The sequence below is a fragment of the Asterias amurensis genome, chromosome 16 (genome assembly GCF_032118995.1).
Source record: "Asterias amurensis chromosome 16, ASM3211899v1".
In the NCBI taxonomy this organism is placed as follows: Eukaryota; Metazoa; Echinodermata; class Asteroidea; order Forcipulatida; family Asteriidae; genus Asterias; species Asterias amurensis.
This window is the reverse complement of record NC_092663.1, coordinates 8070962-8083485: the sequence shown is the minus strand read 5'-3', so window position 1 is coordinate 8083485 and position 12524 is coordinate 8070962. Positions and strand designations below refer to the sequence as shown.

Below are 12524 nucleotides of genomic sequence, written 5' to 3'. Positions count from 1 at the left end.
TCAACAAACTGCAACAAACCCTTTTTTTTCTGTTTTTTTTCTTTTCAGTGGTACCTAAAAAGTATGCCTGGACCTCTAAGTATTCTGTTCTGTACATTGACAACCCGGTAAGTTTCAAATGCTAAGTTGTCATTGTTGTTATTTAATCTTATATATTCAGCTAAAATAAATAACAATAATACAGACACACATGAGAGCACATGGATAATTCAATATAGAATAGATAGGATACATGTAGGTAACAGGATTTCTACTTCTTGCTCTTTAGTGGCCCTATTGAGTTATACCATGGCTGCGTGGAAGTCTTCCGTGACCTCTTTCGGCCTGCTATTTTCACATCATTTTGACATGGAGGTCAGTTTACTGTGCGTCCCCATTGGATTTCGTTTTGTCATTCTACAGAAAAGTCTCAGTAATTTAGTGAAAAAAATGGGCAATAGGAACACAGCTTAAAAAAAAAACAACATAGATTGAAAAGCAGTGTAAGGGGCAGGGATGGGTGAAAAGAGAATTTGTATGGATGCTGGTCATCTCGCCCCCCTAGAAAGTGCACCCTGACTGGCTCGCCCGGGACTTTTCAAAGTCGCCCCCTGACAAAGTCATACCTTGATAATGTTGCCCCCTGGCAAAGTGGCCCCCTAACAAAATCGCCCAAGACAAGGTCGCCCCTGGATGTTATTTAGTCTGGAAAGTGGCTTAATTAATATTTTTAAAAGGATATTGATTGAGACCAATTTAAAGCCTATGTTTAGTTTGTGTTTAGGTCAAAACCATCAATATTAACTCAAATAACTTAATGTCTAAAACTTACATGATTGGCAATGTTTTATTAACGTCACTCAAGAAATGAAACAAACAGTGTCATAATGTTAAACCAAGGAGGCCTACGCAAAAACTAATTTCAACATTATAAATATACTAAGGTTTGAAGATATAACCAAATTAAATTAAAAAACAAAATTGTGTAATAATTTCAAATAAATAAATAACAGTAGTTGGATCTGAATAATAAAAAAATAAAAAAAGTGGAATAGATAGTTTTTATGTTCTTGTCATCTTACCAACCATAAGGACCTACACGTATGGTATAAATTAAGTTAGCGGCCTGATGTTGTCCTCCTCAAAAGTTATATGACAACACAACAAACATGAACAGGTATCTACATGTAGGAATAACATAGCTGTAAAGTGGGAAGTTGTATTTTTGCCAAACAAGTCGGGTCATTTCTAATTCTTAAACGCCTCCATTTCACTAGGTTGGAACTGGATTCAGCTTCACTGAACATGACCAAGGTTATGCCAACAACCAGTCTATCATTGCAGCACAACTATACAGGTATGTCACATATTGATGCAAGTTCAATGTATGTTTTGTATGAGCTCTTTCATTGAGGTTCCGAGATGGGAAGAAACTTTAACAAAAATAGTAATCTTGCAGGTACAGCCAACCATGTGTAAATCTCTTTTGTATGAATGTTGGCTCTTAAAAGAGCCAGCTTGGTCTTGATGTTTTAGATCCAACTCTCCCAATGATACATGTAGTTCTAGCCGTGACACTTGTGTCCTTAAGCAAGACACATAACCATTGCTTTGTCCTTCAGATGGGACGTAAAACCATTGGTCCCATGTGTTGTGTAAACGCATGTAAAGAACCCAGTGCCTCGGTTTTCCTGGCTGGATTGGCAGCATATTGCGCCACAGCACCTTGTAAACCATTACATGGTGCTTAAGGATTAGGTCTTATATCTCAAAATTCGGCCCACTCCTTGCAGTAATAATACCTGGTGCTACCTTTGGCAAAAGGCGTGCATAAATATGGTTACTTTTTGTTATTATAGCACACCTCTTGCTTGTTCTGTACATGTAGTCTGGTTGGCTGAAACACAGTGACGTGGGACAAACTAATATATTCTAGTGATTGTGCACGCATGTTTTGTGGGAATAGTGCCCGCCGGCACTAGTCTTTGAAAATAGTGCCTGGTTACAGCGCACTCTCTTGACATGAACCGTGAACAGCAACTACATGTCAGAACTTCCTTTCTTTTACAGATTTCTGTTCTTATTTCACATTTAAGATCGAGTGCTGTGGTGCAATATGGTGTCGATCAAACCAAGTTTACTGGGCAAAATCCTTCTCTTTTTGTTAAGTGCACTGGGTTCTTTTACAAGAACATCCCACTTTAAGCACACGATTCTGTCTGTTCAAGTATCTTGAGCACCTTATCGTTTGATACGTACACTATAAGTTATCACACAAAGTGCCAGTGGAATACGGAAAAATAAAGCGCTTCAATACGTCTTCGGCCATGTTGGATATGGGATGCAACTGCGCTATATTTGGATGTATTTCACAAGTATGGGTGTTAGAACAGATTTGTCTGCCAGACTCGGTTTAAAATTTCAGAAATATTGTTTTGCGACGAATAACATGCACGCGAAAGGTTTAAATTTTAATTTTTGCACTGTCTGTATGCAGAGCGTTATGCATTGCTACTCACAATACGCAGAGTGCAACATAGTACATTGTAACAACTTGAAGTTGCTTATAGCTTTTTATACCACTCTCCAGTTCGAGCATCTGATTGGTGGACAAGCATGTACAGGAAGATAAAGGACTTTATAAATACTTTTACTATAATTTACTAAATTCAACTTGTTAATTTTATTTTACAAAGAGTACACTGGCTACAGACCCCTTCCCCTCACTCCACAGTGTACAGAAAGAACACTTACATGTACATGTACATGTACATGTAAGAGTATGTTGACTATTTTGACTGGCCCCTAAAGTTCCTTTTCTTTCTTTTTGGTTATTTTCAGTGCCCTACAGCAGTTTTTCACGCTGTTCCCTGAATATCAGAAAAACGATTTTTATACAACTGGTGAGGTAAGAATAAAAAGCACACAGAGTAGAGTTACATCAGGCTATTTTAGTAATTTGCTTTTTGATTGGGTCGCAGTTGGGTAAAAAAGATCAGAATATCTTTGTCCCAGATATAATTATTACATCTGTGGTGTTTCATGGCCCAGCTGTCTTGTTCACCGGACCGGTTTTGTAACCCCGTCAAGACACAAGCAATGCACATAACCATAGTTGCTTTGTAAAAAGATGCATTCTGCTAGGCTCCTAGTGGATGATACCGTAAAAATGCCTATATCCTTACATCAGACTGTAATTATTTTTGCCCCAGGAGTAGGTGGCAGTGACTAGTGTCCCTGGTAGCCGTTGACTTGGGTTGATGGCCCAAATCAGTTAAATGTAGCCCTCATCTTAAAGTAGCCGTCCGTGGCCTTGTGGTGTTTAAGGAATACGTTGCCTTGGATGGGTAGAGTTGGTCTTTGAAAAGCGCTTGTAACCGTTTGTTATAAAATGCATGGTTAGAAAGATGTTGTAAAAGTAGAATACAATGATCCACACAAACATGCCTCGAAATTGCACGGTTTTCCTTTTACCTCGTCGACTAACACGATCAGCCATTTATGGGGGTCAAATTTTTTACTCCCACAAAAGGAAAACCACGCAATTGTGTGTGGATCAGTGTATTCTAATTTTAATACATCTTTCCAACCATATATGCATTTTATATAAAAAAAAATGTTACAAATGCTCTTTATAGAACAACTCGTCCGATCCAGGGCATTGTGTTCTTTTAATAGGCAATCTCTCACTTAAAGATGCTTTAAAAATAATTCAAATGTTTAAAATAGTTAACTTTCTGTCCATGTTTATGCATTCATGCTTTGCATTTTCATTGTTACAGTCCTACGCCGGAAAGTATGTGCCTGTTCTGAGCTACCTCATCCATCTTGAGGATCCATGGCCAAGCACCAAAGTCAAAATTAACTTAAAAGGAATGGCAGTGGGTGACGGGTTCACAGCTCCGGATAAGGTCAGAAAATGCTTTGTTTTACTGCAACAAATTCACAGTAATTAATTCAGTTCAAGTATGGTTAAAATATATCACAATTTTGTGCGATTTAAACTGTATGTTTTTTTTCTTGTTTAGTAATTGAGCAAGCTGAAGCAAATTTAAAGACACTGGACACTATTGGTATTTGTCAAAGACATGTTTTTTGTCACTTGATGCATCTTATCATATGCATACAATAGCAAACTTGTGAAAATTTGAGCTCAATTGGTCGTCGAAGTTGCAAGATAATAATGAATGAAAAAACACCCTAGTCACGCGAAGTTGCGTGCTTTCAGATGCTTGATTTTGAGCCCTCAAATTCTAAATCTGATGTCTTGAAATCAAATTTGTGGAAAATTACGCTTTTCTTGAAAACTGTATCACTTCAGAGGGGAGCCGTTTCTCGCAATGTTTTATACTATCAACCTCTCCCCATTACTCATAATCAAGAAAGGTTTTATGATAATAATTTTGTTGAGTAATAACCATTAGTGTCTATGCCTTTAACTTGTAAACATGTTGTATTCCCATGTACAATGTACTGTAGTACAGTAGTACTTCTGAATGACTCCAGTCAACATTTAGCGCTCAATGTGGGGCATTGTAGCACAAGTTTGTTCTAAATCTTGTTTTGTTTGTTCCTTTTTAGCTTATTCCAGGCTACGGTGCATTCATGGCAGAAGTTGGGATTGCTGATTTTACCCAGAAGGGGAAAATTGATGAAATTACCTCCAACATTGTGACTCTCATTGCAGCAGAGGAGTGGGAGTTGGCTGCGAAGGTACTGTACATATGAATTTCTCATTCATTTTACACTTATTTTGAACTAGCCCCATAATAATAATATAGAAGTCTTATATAGCGCATGTATCTACCAAACAAGGTACTCAAGGCGCTGAGTATATACAAACTTTCAGAAAGATAGGTTATTGCAGTGATGAATTCTGAGACCCAATTATTTAGCACCTTATAAGGGTTAACATGGTGCTGCCACAACCAGGAACACCGGGGCAAACCCCTTCTCTTTTCGATAAGTGCACTGGGTTCTATTACAAGCGTTACACAACACATGGGACCAACGGCTTTACAAACCCATCCGAAGGACGAAGCAATGGTTAAGTGTCTGGCTCAAGGACACAGTAGGGACTTTTCGTTTTCGACGACGGATGGTTCTGCGACGGTTGTTCAGCTAAATGTTGTTGTTTTCAGCACAATGAAGATTCATCCCAAGTACTGTTGTAGAAATTGAGGGACGACCGTCCTCAAAGCCGACGCATGCGCATATGACGCCAAATGTCATCTTTACCGTCGCAGAACCATCCGTCGTCGAGAACGAAAAATCCCTACTGTCAACGGCTGGGGATTCTTCCTTTGTAAACAGATACAGTAGTATACTATGAAGGTGTAAGGCCACCAGGACTAATTTTGAACTAAACCCTGCTTCCATTGCTGATTGTTTTCACAATGCATTATGTGGTAAGCTAAAGTTCTTGGCCTTATTTCATACAGCTGCTTGAAGACAGTGGACACTATTGGTAATCACTCAAAATAATTATTATCATAAAACCATTCTTGATTATGAGTAATGGGGAGAGGTTGATAGTATAAAACATTGTGAGAAACAGCTCCCTCTGAAGTGACATACATGTAGTTTTTGAGAAAGCAGTAATTTTCCTAGCCTTGCTCAGGAAAAAAGACAGGCGCAGTATAAAAACCCACCCGTATTCACTGTGCGTAACACTGCACTACACGATGCCCTGTACACTATCCGCATGCGGAGGCCGTCAGGCCGACAGCCTTGTAGGGTCTGTGTTGAAGCCACTGACCTCATTACTATAATAAGCGAAGAGTTCCCACGGTCAGCTCATTACCATAATGCCCGAGAAAGACAAGACATGTCTACATCACACACCACCACCACGGACGCTCAGCGAGCATGATAGGCGTGCGTGATTGGACGTCAAAATGAATAATTCATTTGCCTCACATCCTGTGTTGTCTGATAGGTCTAACGAAAGATAAACATATTTATGAGCTGCATACTAGCATATCCGAGAGCCCCCCCAATTTTTTCCACTTGTGGAAATTTTTCAATACAACACATTAAACCGGAAGTTACAGACCCGACAAGGCTCAAATTTTCACAGGTTTGTTATTTTATGCATATGTTTAGATACACCAATTGTGAAGACTTGTCTTTGACAATAACCAATAGTCCCAGTGTCTTCAAACAGGAAATATTGCATACAAATTTTCAAATAAGCACAAAAATGCAGGATACCAATCATGGATTGTGCATGTGACATGGTATTGTGGCTGGTAACCATATTCTGGTAAATGTAGTTCTGTTGTGCTCAGCTACATGTACTACTTGTGCTGAAGCAGTTCTAAGTGGGCCTTTGATTTTCAGAGTGTGGTTTTGTGTCTTGTTTCTGGGCTACAACATGTAGATAGCTCATCAGTTGATAGAGCAGTGGTTCTTCAGCGAATCCTTTTTAAGGAAGGGTTTGTGAGGAGAGTTATTGATATGGCAAGCCGCCAATAGTAGCAGGGCTTATTTGAGGAGGACCAGGGTGTGGTTTTGTGTCTTGTTTCTGGGCTAGATACATGTAGCTCATCAGTTGATAGAGCAGTGGTTCTTCAGCGAATCCTTTTTAGGGAGGGCATTGTGCGGAGAGTTATTGATATGGCAAGCCGCCAATAGCGGCAAGGCCGGTTTGGGGATCCAGGACCAGGGTGTGGTTTTGTGTCTTGTTTCCGGGCTAGATAACTCATCAGTTGATAGAGCAATGGTTCTTCAGTGAATCCTTTTTAAGGAAGGGTTTGTGAGGAGAGTTATTGATATGGCAAGCCGCCAATAGTAGCAGGGCTGGTTTGAGGAGGACCAGGGTGTGGTTTTGTGTATTGTTTCTTGGCTACAACATGTAGATAGCTCATCAGTTGATAGAGCAGTGGTTCTTCAGCGAATCCTTTTTAAGGAAGGGTTTGTGAGGAGAGTTATTGATATGGCAAGCCGCCAATAGTAGCAAGGCTGGTTTTGGGGAGGACCAGCAGTGCTGTATTTTAAATGCAGTCTGTTTCGCCAAGCAGCCATTAATTAGTTGAAACTAATGCATAAATGTTGTCTTTTATAGGTAATGGATAAGCTTATAAATGGGGAGAATTCCTTCTTCAATAATGTGACTGGCATGACAGATTACTACAACTACTTGAGAACCAATGTAAGTCAGTATTTTTTTCATAGAGGAATTCATTGATTCCAGGTTAAAGGCAGTGGACACTATTGGCAATTAAAATATTACTCAAAATAATTATTAGCACAAAACCTTTCGTGGTAAACGAGTAGTGGAGAGACGTTGATAGTATAAACTATTTTGAGAAACGGCTCCCTCTAAAATGATGTAGTTTTCAAGAAAGAAGTAATTTTCCAAGAATTTGATTTTGAGACCTCATATTTAGAATTTGAGGTCTTTATATCAAGCATCTGAAAGCGCACAACGTCGTGCAACAAGGTTTTTTATTTCTTTTCTTTTTTTTCGTTATTATCTCCCAACTTCGACGACCAATATTGAGCTTAAATTTTCACAGGTTTGTTATTTTATGCATATGTTGAGACAGACCAAGTGAGAAGACTTGTCTTTGACAATTACCAATAGTGTGCAGGTCTTCAAGGTAACTACATGTGGGCAAACTCTCACATGGGGATCTACCAAGCAAGCAACAGCCAGTCCCTCATAAAGGGACACGTTGCCTTGGATCGTTCAAGATGGTCTATGAAAAATGTGTGAAACATGTTTGTTACAAAATGCATGTAGTAAGATGTTTTAAGAGTAGAATGTAATGATCCACACAAATGCAAACTTACACGATTGGTGATTTTATGGATCAAAAACTTGACTTCACAAAGTGGCCGACTGTAGTAGTTCACAACGTACAAACAATGTATAAGGAAAACCTTGCAATTTCGAGGCATATTTGTGTGGATCATTATATTCTACTTTTAAAGGATTTGGGTACTTTTTCAAAATGTCCATAGGTTTACATTAAACTTACAGGGTTTGAAGATAATGATAGTAGAAAGCTTCCCTTCAAAACTTACTTACTGACATTGTTTTACTCACTTCCCAAAAACTACAGCACCTCAGCACGTAATATTTTCAGGGAAGCTTTCCACTATCATTATCTTCAAACTCTGTAAGTTTAGTGTAGATCTGTGGACATTGTGTTTTGTGTCCTACAAAAAAGTACCCTTTAAAACATGTCAACTAAGGCAACGTGTCTCTTTAATGTCTGTGATTACAAATTGCACAAATCAAGAAATGTGCTTCACCAGTAACTAAATGACAATATTTATTCTAGTCATTGTTTTGCCAAGTTCCCTTTGAGAAGATCATCAAAACAAAACAAAACAAACTAATTTTGTGAATGTATGTTATGAGTATACATTGAACATAATGGCTCATTTTCACCATACATTGGCGTGCCAAGATCAAGCCACATCAATTCTGCTCAGTCTAAGGACCGAAACTCTGGAACAATCTTCCAAATCAGGCACACAACATTCCAAACAGTTCTGAAAGCCCACTTGTTTCAGGAGGCCTCCTAGACCGCAGCCCAGAGCACTTTAGTTAAATAATAATAATAATAATAACTTTCGATTTATATAGCGCCTAATAATTAACACTTAATTCTCTAAGCGCTTAAAGGAAGGAAGTACCAGTATTCGAGTACAGGAACATTTACAGCATTAACTGACATAGTCAGATATGGATGTCTGCTGGGAACCCCCGCTGCGTGTGGCGCATAGACCCCAACGAAGAGGCAAAATAATGGGCTGAATCAAACATTGTAGGTACCACATGAAACCAAGTGGAAATGATCATTAACATGAAACTTAGTAAATAATATAAACTGCCACACAACTTTTCTGCTGCATTAGGCCTGCCAGACACCACCTCCCAAATATTTACTGTACAAACCTATGGGTTGAAATTAACCAATTGTCAAATTAAGTAGGATTTGAAACTTTGCATGGTGGAAATAGATATAGAAGAGTTTGTGGTAACACCATGTAATAACAATCTCTAAATGAGTTGGGGTGGAAGACGATCAGAGCATACTGATTGAAACGTCGAGTTAATCCAACGGTTCTTTTCAGAACCACCCCAACTCATTTAGAGATTGTTATTACATGGTGTTACCGCAAACTCTTCTATATAATTGTCAAATTAGCTCAGATCTACAAGAAACTTTGTCTAACTGTTCCACTAAGGCTAAAATAAAAACACACAACAAATTAAATCCATACTCCCTAATCCATAATCCATACAACCCCTTTTGTGGAGCTCCGCCCCTGGCCCCACGTGTCGTCATGATATTTTCTGTGCAAACTTTAAGAGCCCATAATTCAATAAAGACACCAGATGTAGGGCTCAAAAGGTGGGGTTGTTCTAAAACCCTCTTGACCCCCAAGACTCATGACACACCTCGGCCCCTGACTTTTGCGCGATTTTTTTTTTACACCAAAATTGCCACAGTCGGTTCACATTCTCTGCTAATCACGCACACAAATTTGTATGCTGAGGTTGACTACCATGCCTCGCATATCTAAACACAGCATACTAACAAACATTACACGCATGGTATGCACGAAGGAACTGCGTGTGATTGGCTGAGGTCTAGCCTTGATCAAGGCGCTACAGCCAGCCGCACCTGCAAAATCCCAGTCCCTGTCACCGAGTTCCGCCAGCGCACCCCATACATAACACAGTGCATATAATACGTGTACAGCGTATGTACACACACATACCATGGATCTAATCCTACCTCCATGCACATACCTACTGTATGTATGTACATTACATGTACCATCTGTATGGTACACGTACGGTACATCATGAGTACTTTCTAAGTAGCGCCTTGATGGTTTTGTAACTGCCAAAATTTAGGGCGGAGCTCATTATGGTAATGTTTACCAACAACCCGTTCTCATTGGTTGTTGGTTGACCTATAAACTCTTGCTGCGATGTCAATCACAACGTTCTGCAAGCACACGCACGTGCTCCGACATAAACAACAAGCCGTGGCTGCTGTGCAAAAGAATGCAATGGGGGCGGGCGAGAGGAAGAAATCCCTACCCTAAAACAAAGTTGTGTAAATCAATGGTGTATAATTTGCAACAGTAGCCTACAACATGGCACAACTGCAGAAGCTTTCAACAAGATAAAACAACCAAGTTTAATGCACCAATCATGGATTTAGAAATAAGAAGGAAGAAAATGGGACCATACAGTGTGTGAAGTGTGTTTGAGAAAAGTTCAAAAAGTATCAAGGTGTCATGGGTTTCCGGCAATGGCTACTTGGTTAGAATTATGTTGGGCATACCCCATCCCCTTGAAGCACTAACATTTAATAAGATTCTGTTTTCCCCATTTCAGACCAGATGAGATAAGAAACCCAGCTGTTTATTTTGACTACACATATTATGCGTTACGTTTCTCGCAGTAAATCAAAGTTGGGGATCGAAAATAAATTATGTGTTGGTCAAAAACATACCAGACGGTAGAAGATGGCGTGTGGCTGAACAACAACTACAAGTAAAGATCAATTTCATAAACTAACTCTTGCCATACTACTACACTACAACGTTACACTTATAGTAAAGCAGCTTCCCATTCAGGGACAAATCTACCAGCTACATTGTACTGATGCTAGTCCTCGTGTTATAATGAAACGCAAGACAACGGGGCCAAGGAACCCCTCCTCACTTTGAAGTTTTTTGACACCGTACCGACCGAGCGAGGCTTGTCCGGCTCACATCGGCAGCCCGTGTACCGTCCGGCAGCGCATTCAGACCCATTATACATCATAGTGACACCACGCTCATGTCCATACAGCTAGCGTACAGCGTTACACACACAAACATACACACATGGACGTGGCATGATTGCTAGCAGTAATACGTCATTCTCAATCGCGCTTGTGATTGGCCAATGTTTAGAATGACATGCCCAGATCATGCACGCCCTTTTATCGGAATTCCGATAAAGCTGTTACAGACCCATCAAGGCTGTTGTTTGAGCCACGTGTGCGAGGTTGAAAGTAGAAAGACACGACCGTACTCATGACTTCGCTATACTGTTCTCACTGTACAATGTACTGTACATACAATGTACTGTATACATGTACATTGTTCGTGTATGCACAGCGTGCAGACTGCTGAATCGCGCCGGGCCGGGGCACACTACACCAACAGCCTTGAGTCAAGGCTAGCTGAGGTCGGGCCTGTGGCAATTTTGATGTACAGAAGAACGCAGCATTTCCATGTGTATCTCTTGGCCGACCCGAGCCTGAATAAGATTATTAGCCCAACTGGCAACCTGCGTTTACTGGCTGATCGCTCACGTCCTGTGTATACAGTTCTATGCAGAGCTCAAGGTTGTAGACCCGACTGACCAAATGGCCCATCACGTGTTTTGGGGTTGTTGTCAGTCTCCCACAACCCCGGCCATACACACAGACAGGGCCTCCCCCATATCGGTGTGCACGTGACGTGTGGAGGCGGACAGTTAATACTCCCAATTCTGCGTTGCTGATGCAGATAAATAACCGCCGTCTCAGACTTGAAATCAAGTCTAGTCCTGGAAGAAAGTTGTGTCTCCTGTTCTTTGGATCACGTGAATTCTAAATCGAGGACTTAATTCGTACTTCTAACTCGGAATTGGGACATTCTTTGTACACAGGGCGGATGTCGGGAGGCTGTGGGTCGTGGGTAGAGGGGGTTTTAGAACAACCCAAAAAGGTGTATGCAACTCAAGTTTGGCCCTAGATTCATTATTTGGCCGCAGGGTCCACCCCCAACCCCCCCTTATTAAAATACACAATCAACCGAATGGTACCAATTCTCCATTAAGAGAAGCATTGGTAGTAAAGTATCTTGCCAAGGACTTGAGCGTCCCTATCGGGATTCGAACCCACACTCTGATGACTCAACTACCAGAAATTGAATTTGATGCTCTAAACCACTCAGCCATGACACCCTGCCTGATTGATTACACATACATGTAAACTAAGTTACGTTTGCTCGTTTTTCATTGCTTGCATGGTTCTGCTCCTGAGTACAATACTAAATCTGTTCGTCAATATCATCCATCTAGAAATCTTCGATCCTTCAGTTCTTTCTCACTGGTTGTTCCTTAAACTCGCACCCTATGGGGGGAACGTTCTTTCACAAATGCTGGAGCTTCTCTCTGGAACTCCCTCCCTCATACATGTATAATTCATAGTATTTCGATGTACACAAGTTAAAAGTTTCCCTGAAAACTCACCTGTTCAAGATGTATTTCTTAAATGCATAGTTTTTGTTGCTTTCCATTATACAATTTTTGTATGTTTTCCCTAAATGCTATTTTGCTTTTTTGATCTTTCATATTATGTTTTAGTGTGTGCCTGGTATTGCTCGGCTTGGCCTGCATGTTCTTGTCATAGAGAGACCGGCTTTGGCGGGACTTTCTTTGGCTCAATGCTGCAGGTCTGGTTGTGGTTTCCCTCCTCTGATTTCTTCCCATTGTTTTTGTTTTTAAATGGTGTTGTTATTATTGTTTGTTTAGCATT

At 40.2% G+C, this 12524-nt stretch overlaps 1 protein-coding gene across 1 annotated transcript in view; it reads left to right on the top strand.

Moving 5' to 3' along the window:
- The window catches only part of LOC139948737 (probable serine carboxypeptidase CPVL), a 32767-nt gene that overhangs the window by 12193 nt on the left and 8050 nt on the right, over positions 1 to 12524 (top strand). The window contains exons 6-11 of the mRNA XM_071947033.1: positions 49 to 107; positions 1257 to 1336; positions 2821 to 2887; positions 3762 to 3890; positions 4561 to 4692; positions 7046 to 7132. Of these exons, the coding sequence (XP_071803134.1) occupies positions 49 to 107; positions 1257 to 1336; positions 2821 to 2887; positions 3762 to 3890; positions 4561 to 4692; positions 7046 to 7132 (554 nt within the window). The remainder of the gene's footprint in view (positions 1 to 48; positions 108 to 1256; positions 1337 to 2820; positions 2888 to 3761; positions 3891 to 4560; positions 4693 to 7045; positions 7133 to 12524) is intronic.